This window comes from Erigeron canadensis, chromosome 3, assembly GCF_010389155.1.
Source record: "Erigeron canadensis isolate Cc75 chromosome 3, C_canadensis_v1, whole genome shotgun sequence".
In the NCBI taxonomy this organism is placed as follows: Eukaryota; Viridiplantae; Streptophyta; class Magnoliopsida; order Asterales; family Asteraceae; genus Erigeron; species Erigeron canadensis.
This window is the reverse complement of record NC_057763.1, coordinates 16,147,853-16,160,636: the sequence shown is the minus strand read 5'-3', so window position 1 is coordinate 16,160,636 and position 12,784 is coordinate 16,147,853. Positions and strand designations below refer to the sequence as shown.

The window sequence follows — 12,784 nt, the reverse complement described above, 5'->3', positions numbered from 1 at the left end:
ATAAGCTCAAAAATCGTCTTTTCGGGTCAAATAATCACTAAACGAAAGCACTAAATTGCACATATCACACCACCACCACCATCACGACTTGAACCACCAAAATATGATGAAATTACTGTGAATGTTAAATTTAGGATGAAAATCCATTTTGAAGTACCTTAATAGCCTAAGAAATGAGGCTAAAATCACTATTTCGGTAAACGATTTTCAAATGTAAAATCCTCAATTTAAGCAAGACACAAGGGAGGTTGAATTGATATGAATTTGTATTGATATAAGTTGCCAAAAAGGGCTGGAATTTTTGGACTAAAACTCTTGTGGTGATTTGTAAGGATTTCTATGATTTAATGAATTAAAATGGTAATTAAAAGGTATATAAATTAATAAATAAATTATATAAACCATGAATCTGATCAAAGCCACTTAACCAATGATAAAAGTGACCAAAACCTACTGGGAAAAAATAACTACAAGCAAGGGAACAAGAACTATAAAATTTAAAAGTAAGTTATTAAGTAAAAGTCACTAATTAATCATTATTATTAAATAAATAGAAATAAGGCACAAATAAATATAAGAATCACAATGTTACAAATAAAAAGGCTTCAAAATCAGTAGATAATCCATCTATAGTTATCTATGAATTTTAGAGGTAATTTAAGGACTTAAAAATTATTATAAGGAATTATTTAATTAATAAACCAATAAAATAAGTAAATAAATTAATTAAATAATATTAAATTAAATAAATAATTATAAATCAGTAACATATATTAACATTAATATTATGAGAACACAAATGTCAAATATGGGTATTAAACAAAGCATGCAATGGAAAATATATAATACAAAGTTAAACTACCGAAATTCCAATAACCGAACAAAATCGTATGAATGACCTTTACTACCAAATGTCTTCCAACCAAATGAGGTGAACAACATAATGTACTTGAATTCCATAATTTAAAAAACAACCAAAGTTGGGCAAGTCTACTAGCATACATCTCATGATCTAGTTTACTAGTCATGCGACACACACTTACGTTGTGCATATTTCGAATACCATGGTTTAGGCTTGCTTGAGGAAAGACACCACTAGCCGGAGATCTCACTTTTGATCAGCCTTCTTTCACTCTCAATTCAAGTGAGTCATAGCCCCCTTTCAAACTATTTTATGTGTTTTAACTATCGGGGTGAAAAGCATGATATATAAGCTAAATTGCTTTTATTATTACAAATATATGAAATGATTCTTGATATTATGATTATGAAATGAAATTGCTTCGTATGTTCATTATGATAAATGATTTATATGATGAGCTTGAGTTCTGTCAAACCGCTTTCTTCGGTTCACTACTATTTACTCCGATTATGGAGGCCTGTAGTTAGTCAGTTGCGCAACTAGGTTTCGTCCACCCACCCAATTGTGTAACGGTGGAAGGTTGGTTGCCTTTGTGACAACCTCCACTTCCAGTCCGACCACGGGTGTTCTAGCTACCTTACTTAGGTCGTCTCCATGGCATGACCCTTTTTTTATTATTATTGTTATGGCACTTGATTGACAGCTCGTGCAAGATTTATCTATTTATTATTGGACTTTGAAAAAATGGTAGTAGTAGTGGCTCAAGCATTTACTCATCAAGGTTGATTGAATTATACCCTTGTGGTTATATGATAGTAATTTTACTACGTTTGATTATAGTAAGTAGAACATACGCTTTTCAAATGTTACATTAGAGGTATACATGGAAATTTTGGTGACTCTCAAATTTTTGGTTATGATGGATATATATATATACACTTTATGTTGTTAGTTAAAAACCTATGAACTCACTCAACTCTCGTAGTTGACACTCCTTCTTCTTCATGCTTTTCAGGTTAAAGATTTAGGTGCGTAGCTTGGACCGCCCCTTTTGGACTCTAATATGCTTGTATGGCTGGACAAGTATTGCAAACATTTAAACATTTTATTTATGAATTTGGTTATGTAATGGATTTGGATGTCATCTTAAATTGTAATCTTTTGGGATTTTGAATGTCATTTGAAAACTTGTGTTGATGTTTTATATTCAAATCTTTTGTACCATGTCGTTCTGTGGCATCTCGTGTTTCCGCCTTAGTCGGGGTGTTACATATATGACACGACAGTGTTATAGTCTATATGCAATAGACCTTTGTGCATTGCCCACCTTCGTTTATATGATTGTATGCAAGCATATTCACTAAGCATTCGCTTACCGTTTAGTTGTTTACTATTTTATAGGTGATTCCGGAAGAAGGAACTAGTTCTAGTCGATTTGAAGTGTTGATTTTGAAGTGCTAGTTGACGTGAAGGTATTTTGGCAATTCGTGGAAGAATGGTAATCTTTTGGTTAGAGACTTAGATATCCCTCTTCATCTTGGCTCTTAGTATATATTTGGATTTTGGTAGTCAATTTTTGATACATTTCTGTAAATTGATCAGGTGTAGGTCTTTTGGTTTTGCAAAGCTTGCATATTGGTTTGAAAAGTGTCATTTTGGGTAAACGACCCATATGGTTGTGTAAATGAACATTAAATTAAATGGATGTTGTAACTATGTTTGAAAATGTGTCAATACTGGTTTGTATCTCAGAAATGATGATTATGAAGTTTGGTTTTGAAATTGGAAAGTTGTAAGTTTGATCAAATGTTAAAATAAAGTTGTGATGTTGATGATCTGGTGCCCACTGCGGCGCAGTGGGGATAAGCCCTCCCACTACGACGCAGTGGAAATCTTTGAACATGTTTGGTATTTTGTTCCCACTGCGGCGCAGTGGGGTACTTTAAAAAAAATCGTATTTCTTTTAAATCGAGTCGTGTCGTTTCAAGTGGTATCAGAGCCAATGTTTAAGGGATTTAGGTATTCCCTCATTTAGAGAGTGCCTAGACACCTTAGACCAGACTCGACCTTAGGTGTTCGAAAATTTTATATGGGACCCAAAAGAGTGTTTGATGATGTTAGTTTATAAACCTGCTAGTATTAAAGCATAGTATAAAGCCGCCCTTATTGTGGTTGAAGTACTCACAACTATATAAACCAGCCGCATGAAACTTTGGAACGGTCTAGTATAAAGTTATAGGTGTTGGCTTATAGTTCGTAGAATAAAGGTAAGTTATGTGTTTGAATCGGTTTATCTACTCTTATTATAGCATGGAAGAACAACAAAATCACGAAGAAACCGAACATAATGGGAGAAACGAAGAGGAAGTCCTCTTTCCTGAAGGTAGCATGGACATCTCGGATCAAAAAGGGAGAGCACTAGAAAAATATACTCCTCTACTACTTAAGAAGTTGAATGACACAATGGAAGGTGCTATGAATAATCACATAGCCCAAATGATCCGAGATGAAGTGGCAGTGAATGTTCAAAGGGAGTTTGAAAAGAGGGATAGCAAGGGTAAGGGCAAAAAGGAGGAGGAAGAGAAAAAGGTGGAAGTGACGGGGGAAAAATTTCACAATAAGAAGTTTACTTTCAAGGATTTTGATGTGTGTCACCCTCCCGAATATAACGGTGACCGTAACCCCATTGTATGCACTAGATGGGTGTCATAAATTGAGGGGTCTTTTCGTACGAGCCAATTCCCTAAATATCTCAAGGTAGTGTTTGCCGTGAGTATGCTCCGAGATACAACAAAAAGATGACGGGATAATTTGTTGACGATTAAGAAGGGAGCTTTGGACAATGTTGATTGGCCAGAGTTCAAAACCATGTTTTACAAAGAATTTAGATCGGAGGCGGAGGTAACTAGATTAAATAGTGAATTCCTTAATGATTCTCAAGGAACTCTCAGTTTGACGGAATTTTGTGCTCAATTCCTTGACAAGGCACAATTCTATCCGGAATTCCTAGAGAATGAACAATTGTTGAAGGAACAATTTTACTTGAAGTTAAACAAGAGTTTAAGGGAGAAAATCAGTTTGCACCAAATGGAGTCCTTTTCCATGTTGTGCGATGTGGCCCGAGATTATGAGATCGAACAATTAAGGGTTGATGAGAGTGATCTGAAGAGAAAGTATGATGGAGATAACTCTCTAAACAAAAGATTCAAACAAGATGGTGCACTACAAGAAAACAACAAATTTGCGACAAATTTATTGACACTCTTTTCTATGTTACTAATTTGCGACTCGATTAGCCATAATTTAGCGACATTAACATCAAAATGTCACGAAATGTGTTTGTAATAAACAAATTTAAGCTTGATTTGTGCGATTTATGGAGTTTGTGTGTAAAAAGGTGTTTGTGTGTGTATGGAGGTTAGGGATGAAGATTAGAGAGAAAATGTGTGGAATGTGTGTGTTTTTAATTAAGAAAATGGTAAAAGTCTTACAAATTAGGTGTGGAAGAGGGTATTTATACTATAAATCTAAGATTTCACTAATGCCCCTTCCATCTCTAAAATATTACATTTTAACACCATTTTTAGGTCTAAAATTCTTCCCCTTGGTGTTGAAATGTAATTGAACGTCTTTAAATACGAATTTGTTGATGAAGGTCTTCGAAGCTTTCTCATTGTCTTCAAGATCTTACATCAAACTTATCTTTTCAGAGTAAATGCACTGCGGAAAATGGATTTGGCTCTTGAGCTTTTAAAACACTTTGCGGAAGCTTGATCTTGGCTCTTTTAGATTTGAACATGAAAGCATCTTCTTGACAATCTTAACTTTGTCACACTTCCCCTTGATTAATGAATCTCTCTCTTGAAGCATTTAGACAAACATTCTTCTTCATCACAAACTTCCCCTCGATCAAACAATCATATTTGCGTACCACCAACGCTTATGTATAGGGTGTACCCGCGGCGTACCCACCACGTTAGCGATAACTATCTTCAAAGAATCAATTTGGGGGTCATCCTTATCAACAATCAATTTGGGGGGTCATCCTTATCAACAATCAATTTTTCTTCCCCTCAACTGATGAATTCTTCTTTCTCTCCATCAAATATTTAATAAAGCACACACACTTGTACACTTGTGCCGACTTCATTGTTCTCTTTCTTCCCCTCATGATGAATGTGTGGCTACATGTTCATCATGTCTCTTTGAAGTCGAAACTGGGGAATCAACTATTATGAAGTAGTAGTCCAATAAACAACATCTTTAGCCCAGGTTATACACTGACATGTGTATAAGCCATTTTCACCGGATCACTTACAACCAACCTTTGGGACCCATTTTTGTGTAGGCCCACCGGTTTTTGTCTTGATAGTTCATATGTAAGTATCATCAATCCGGCGAATTGAGTCTGAAGTCCACGGAGGATAGAAAACTCGAAGTCGTTGAAAAGTTGAGTTTTCGTGGACGCAGTGGAGATGCAAAGACATTCACTTTTTGCACTGCAAAAGGTTTTGGTGCAAGATCATATAACTCCCAAAAAGAATATTTAAATGTCCTTGACTCAGTTGACTTTGGCTTATAAACTGACTTTGGCAAAGTCTTTGGCAACCGAGCTTTTGCTTCGGAGATGAATTTGGTATTGTCTTTAAATGACAAGAATGGAATGAGAGTATGTGTTCCATCAATAGTAGGCTTCGAAGAATACTTTCTATCCTTGAATAAGGCATAGCTGGTAAATTGAGAAGCTTTACGTTCAGCAGGTGATGAAACTTTGATCTTTGAGCTCTTTGGGATTGACTCAGTGCAAACTTTCTTTGGATCATCAAGTTCAGTTGGAAATACTGGACTTGTATCATGATACACTGATTCATTATAACTTTCAGTATCATCCATCTCAACTTTGTTAAAGTCTTTGAAGACTTCTCTCTCCTTGCTTAATAAAATAGTTGTCTTATCTTGCAACTCATGTTGAAGATTTGAAATGGTTTGTATCAAGACAACTTCTTTTATTTGACTTTCCACAATGTGTTCATCAAGCCTTTGAAGTGAACTTTGCAACTCATTTGTCAATGTAGAAATTTGAGATTGCATCTCATTTGTCTTTAACTTATAACTCTTAACAAGCTTTGAATGTTTTGTTGTTAAATTCACAAAATCATTTAGATGACCAATGCTGCAAGATTCAAGATCGGTATTCGTATCTTGTAGGCTTCTATTCTCATCTTGCAATTTAGTCATCTCAGCTTGAAGTTGAGCATTCTTTGTTTGAAAAGCAATCACTTCCTCTTGAAGTTTAACATTCTTAGCTTGTAATGTGACTATTTCCTCTTGAAACATGACATTTTTAGTTGCAGTCGAATGAATCAATGTCTTCATCACTTGACAGGGACTTGGATAAGGTTTCGACGAACAACATGAACACAGTCCATCTTTATGAAGTTTTACTTCGGATAAAGTAGGTGTCTCGGGTGAGGAAGTTAACCACAAATTGAAGACGAAATCATTTTTGACTGAATTTAAAAACCTTGGATATGACATTTTGTTTAGCAAAGGGTGAAATGAAATGAAAGGTATTTGTGTTTGAAATTGAAATGAAGAATGAAATTTGGGAATTTTTGAATTTCAGGTTTTCCCTCCAGATTTTTCGCACCGAAAAATGTTCTCACGAAACTTTGGATTTCATGTAAACTTTGGATTTCATTTGATTCCAAATTTTTTTTTTTTTCTGAATTGGAATGATCTTGGTTGAAACGATCTAAATGAAGATCGTTTTAGGATTGGAAATGAAATGATCTAAAAGAAATTAGGAAGTGAAACGATCTTGAAAGGAATGAAAGGTAGAACGATCTAAAAAGAGATCGTTTTGGAAACTTGTAGGTGAAACGATCTAATTTAGATCGTTTTGGAATCAAAGAGCTGAAACGATCTAAAAGAGGTCGTTTTGGTTTCACCAAAACTGAAACGATCTAAAAGAGATCGTTTTGGTTTCTTATCAGAATTTTCAAGAAATTGAATTGACCAAAACCAATCCAAAGGATCAGTTAGCCACAATCAATTCTTCACAACACAGCCACACTTGTCAAAACGATCTAAATTGAATCGTTTTACTAGCTACAATCACTGAAGTAAATATGAAGTATGTAAAACTGAAACGATCTAAATTAGATCGTTTTAATTTCACTTCATCTTCTCCAACAGTTCAGTTTCAACATAAAACTCCATTGATGAACCTTAAAACTTCAATAACTTTTGATTTTCTGGGAATTAGAACATGAAACCACTTGCAAACTGTTTGTTTTCACCTTAGCAACAATCCGATTAACACAATTCACCTCAAAACATAACAGATTCAAAACCCAAATTTTGAGCAAAAAATCACAAAATTCAAACTCGCAATTCGGATTGAATTAGAACGTGAAAGTTGAGAGGATTATGTTTTTAACTATCAGGAATCTATTGGTGAATAAATAATTGTGATTTCATGTGATTTGTGAGATGATCAAATGATGAACAGTGAAGAAAACAGTTTTGGATAAAAATTCGAATATTGATGAAAAATTGATAGAAATTGCAACAAATTGAGCTCTGGATCGTTAACGTGTAGTTATTTTGCTCTGATACCAAATGTAATAAACAAATTTAAGCTTGATTTGTGCAATTTATGGAGTTTGTGTGTAAAAAGGTGTTTGTGTGTGTATGGAGGTTAGGGATAAAGATTAGAGAGAAAATGTGTGGAATGTGTGTGTTTTTAATTAAGAAAATGGTAAAAGTCTTACAAATTAGGTGTGGAAGAGGGTATTTATACTATAAATCTAAGATTTCACTAATGCCCCTCCCATCTCTAAAATATTACATTTTAACACCATTTTTAGGTCTAACAGTGTTGTAAATTGTATCGCAAATTTTGTAACATCATCAACACGTTACTGAATTTGTTTGAAATTTTGAGACAACATACACCATGTCTCTAACAATGTTGTTATTTTTTGCGACATTCTAAAGTGTGCCGCTAATTGTGTAGTTAATACCGAGACACCTCAAACGATATTTCTAAGTATGTTGCTAACTTTAAGACGTCTTTCAGTAGTAATATGTTTCTAAGTATTCCGTAATTTGTTTCTAAGTACTTAGTACAAGTTTACCGATTGTTTGTAGCAATTAAAAATATTAATATTAATAAATAGGGTTTTGTTAGTGACAGCCCATAGGGTTGTCAGTAAAAACTAATTGGGTGCATTAAAATTTGTACCTTGCCGTTAGAAAAATCAGGGGGCGGTTTTTAATATATAATGTACAAGTTTTTAAGCATGTAATATGTTGTTAGTAACAGCCCTTAGGGCTGTCATTATCATTTTCCTAATAAATATAATATATTTGAGAAAAGTAGTAAAATCTTTTTAAAAGTCAATAAAATCTATGTTTCATTATTTCGTAAAAGGAATCATCTCGTACTTTGCTCACTTTTCTTTCAATAAACCCTAACCACTCCCTTCCTTCTTCCGGCCACCAGACATCGCCGGCCAATCGCAACCGCTGCCTCCGTCTCCATCGCAGCCGCCGCTTACAGTTTCGCCTCTATTTTCTCTATAACTCCATTAACATCATTGCGTTCTGCACTCTTTGTGATTCTGCCATCGATCCGCCTAATCCTTCGCTTCCACATCCACCGTCGTCGCATATTATCCGTCTCCGATGCGATTCTGTCACCTATTGAGGTAATCTTTTACTTTCATTGTCTTCAATTTTAATTTCAATTGCGTTATATCATTGATTTGTAATTGCAATTCATTATTGTGAATTTGTGATTAGGTAATCTGATTTTTTATTTAATCTACATTATGCGTATTATTGTAACTAATTTGATTTGTGTTAATTGCTTTGTTAATCAGGTTTAATCATTTGTGGTTTGGAATTAATTACTTGCATCCATATTACTTAATCTTTTTGTATTTAGGTTAGTTGCGTAAGCTGTTCTCTTTAATCGCACAAATTGTATATTTTTTGCAGCTATTATACCATGTTTGTAGAACTAGATAGATTAATAGAATGTAATCTCGTTTTGCTGATACATTGCTTCATATTTATTAATGCTTCTTTTTCAAGTATTATATTCTCTTAGAGCTATAGCTTCTTACAGAGTCACATTTGCATTTTAAAACCATTGCTATAGAGTTTTATGCAAATGTGTTATTAATGTTTCATGTAAATAGTAACATTGCATCTTATCTACATTGCGTTTACTATCAATTTGGATCGGAGTCTAAACTAGTACACATTCTCATTGAAGATACAACAGTAGAGTAATACTTATAATCAACATAGTTGTATATATTTCTATAAAGTGGTTGGTCTGCTCTCGGTAAAACATGTAGTATGTTACTGTATGCTCTCAGATTTCACTGAGTATACTTATATTTACATTTATTTCATTGTGCAGCATGGTTACACATGCTTTGTAAGCCTTTATCAATATTAAATCTATAATGTAAGTCGTTTCCACTAATCATTTTTGCTACCTCTATTGACTTTTTACAGCCCCGGACTTTACAAGAACTGTGGAATCAATGTTGGTCGAGCTAAAAGTGAAGAATGTTCACACAGGCAAATACCGTAATTTTTCCTATCATTTTGGTGGTTAAATAAATTCTGATAGGGAATTTGGAGGTTCAACTGCATTATACTTATCTTTTTCTGGTCATTAATGTAATAAAGTATTTTTTTTTATATTTAGCTTGTATTTTTTTTGAATATTATTTAGGTTCATTCTGCAATCATTACTTCTTGAGGATGCCGACAATGGTTGGCAGGGGATGCTATGAGGCTCCATCTAATCTAGGTAGTGCATATTTCTTTTACACAAGTGAAAAAGTTTGTGTAGAAAGTCACGTTAAATGAGTTTGGAGAAGCTTTAGTTGCATGATCTTTTGCTAAATTTGCGTTTGCTTATTCAATTGTAGCTCAGAAGGAAGCCTTGTTATCCAGAGCTACTTTTACAGTTTTGGTGAGCATTGAGGTTGATTATTTACATGATCTTGACGCTCTGGAGGTATACATTTTTGTTATATTAAATAAATGCAGCTTAGAAGAGCTTTGCTCGCTTAGTGTTTGGTGATGTTGCTGGAATTTTCAGGTATGATCAAATTTGTTAGATAGTCCATTTTCGCTCTTCATTTACATTCATACTCATTGGTTAGAAAAACGATTTCTTGTTAGTTTTAGCTCTGTCGATGAATCTGTCGATTTCTTGTTAATATTGCCTAGCGGCAGGATTGAACAAATCAAGTGTGTTGATTTTATGATCAACGAGGCTATAATGTATATGCAGAGATTGATCAGGTTTTGTGTGTATTCTACCAAGTTTTTTTTCCTCACTGCGTTTTCCCCATCTTGTTTATAACACGGTTTTGAATTTTACAGATTTTACACATGAAGTTGTACATGTTTGTGAGCCTGGAAAGCTCATGTTCAAGAAGAATATATGCTTTCACTTAAATAGATAGTAAAGTGCTATCTTGTAAATTTCTAGATTTTCTTGTAACTGTTTATGTTTTAGCAAGTCATTATGAGTTTAAAACACTTGTCCATGTTGAAAATCTATAAAAGTTTTGTTCGATTTAGTATCAATTGGTTGGTTAGATAAATCTTTTATTTGGATTTTGTATATATTATATAATATTTCCTATTATAAAGAAACATTTAGCTACACCATTTCTAAAAATAATGACATAAGTAGCAACATAAACATTGACGTGCCTCAGGAATAGCGACATAGTTAGCAATACGTTTGCATATGTCACTAAAAATAGCGATATGTATATTAACGTAATTAAGTATGACACAAAAAAATTTGAGACGCACATGGCAACATTGCTTTTGACATCGCAAAAATCTGTGACATGCATTATTATGTTGCAAATTCTGTCTCAAATTATAGTGACATGATCATATATGTCACTAAAAATTGCAACTCATTTATAGCATCGATAACCTAGATGTCACTAAATATATTGCGAGGAGAAAAAATGTCCCTAAACTCGTCTCTAAATATGTCCCTAAGATGCCAATTTTTTGTAATGGTGGCTCCGGTAGTAGTGCCGGAAGAAGAAATGCTCCTTTTTGTAAAAGTTGTAAGAAAAATGTCATATTGGTCCTTGTAGGTCAATGGAGAAAAGCATGCTACAACTGTGGGAAACCGAGCCATATGAGTCGGGATTGTAAGGCAAGGCCCCTTAAACCCGTCATTTGTTTTAAGTGCTTTGAAGAAGGTCATAGGAAAAGTTCATGTCCTAAATTGACCGAGGAAGAGAGACAAGAGGAGAGGAGGAGAGAAGCAGAAAGAAGGAATGCTCAGACTCATGGAAACCAACGGGGAAGATCCTTTCAACTTACTGTGGAGCAAGCTAAGAATGCGGATGATGTTGTCACAGGTAAATTTCTTGTATATAATGTGCCTGTGAGAATTCTTTTTGATTTGGGGGCGAATAGATCTTTTGTTGCAACTAGGATGATTCATGTTATCCCGATGTCTAAGTCGAGTTTAGATAGTACATTACAAGTGGAAGTCGGAAATGGTAGGACAGAGATAGTAAAAGATGTGTATAAAAATTGTGAAATCAAGATCACTATGGAACTCTTTCAAGCCAACTTAATTCCTGTTCTAATGGGAGAATTTGATATAATCTTGGGTATGGATTGGTTAAGCTCTTGTAATGCCAAAATCGCGTGTGACGAAAAAGCAATCTATTTGAAGACTTCTAAGGGTGAAGACTCGGTAGTATACGGTGATAGAAATGAGCGTCCTATATCCATTTGTACTGTTGCTCATGCCCAACGTTACTTGTCTCATGGATGTCACGCTTATCTTGCTCACATCGTTGATGTTGAGAAGAAACCTTTATCCATTGAGGACATTCCAATCGTTTGTGAATTTGCCGATGTCTTTCCCGAAGATTTATCGGGTATTCCTCTCGAACGGCAAGTTGAGTTTTCTATTGATCTTATTCCGGGGGCTCTCCTTGGGGTGCACCTGTTCTCTTTGTTAAAAAGAAAGATGGAAGTATGCACATGTGTATCGATTATCGGGAACTTAACAAAGTAACTATCAAGAATAAATACCCGTTACCGAGAATCGATGATCTTTTTGACCAACTTCAAGGAGCTTCGTATTTTTCCAAGATAGATCTTCGTTTGGGCTATCATCAACTCAAAGTGCGTAATGAAGATATCCCTAAAACTGCTTTCAGTACTCGCTACGGTCATTTTACATTTGTTGTCATGCCTTTTGACCTCACAAATGCTCCCGCGCCTTTCATGGACCTCATGTGTAACAACCCTACTTTTTTAAATATTATATACGTGCTAGTTAGGTTGTCTATGTTCCCGCAAGCCATAGTCATACTTAAAGTTAGTAGATAATGCCTCTAAATTAGCAATCTAAAGCTATTGTTAGTGTTAAATTCAATTTGGTAACATGTCATTGAACAAAAATTTTAATTGATATTCGATTAAATTATAGATAATAATATAAGTCTCACAGGTTGAGCTAGCAATCAAAATTAGTTATAAATGCCCAACAATTTTACCATCAAGCCAACTAAATAATATTTGATCATGGAAATAGTATGAACACCTTGAAATAATTGTAAGTTCTTTATTTACATAAAATGCTTGAATAATAATAAGTATATGTATGTATGTTTAATATAAATACAAGATTTACAACCAATGAGCCATGTAGTAAACTTAAAACACAAAAATATATATACATACACATATATACACATGACATATATACATATGCATATACTAGGATAAATAATCCAGTAAGATTACAAATCTATACAAATTAATATTCTTACAAAATATATACATACACCTAACTTATACAAATATCCTTACACTTTTCATAAAAAAAAAATTAAA

General features: G+C 34.1%; 1 protein-coding gene across 1 annotated transcript; it reads left to right on the top strand.

Moving 5' to 3' along the window:
- The first annotated feature begins 10,919 nt into the window (after positions 1 to 10,919).
- LOC122591563 lies at positions 10,920 to 11,960 on the top strand. Its single transcript, XM_043763823.1, has one exon. The coding sequence runs from the start codon at positions 10,920 to 10,922 to the stop codon at positions 11,958 to 11,960; it is 1,041 nt and encodes a 346-aa protein (XP_043619758.1).
- The last annotated feature ends 824 nt before the right edge of the window (positions 11,961 to 12,784 follow it).

Bases quoted from the DNA above. Each gene is read 5' to 3' on its own strand.
- LOC122591563 (XM_043763823.1), top strand. From the start codon at position 10,920: ATGCCAATTTTTTGTAATGGTGGCTCCGGTAGTAGTGCCGGAAGAAGA.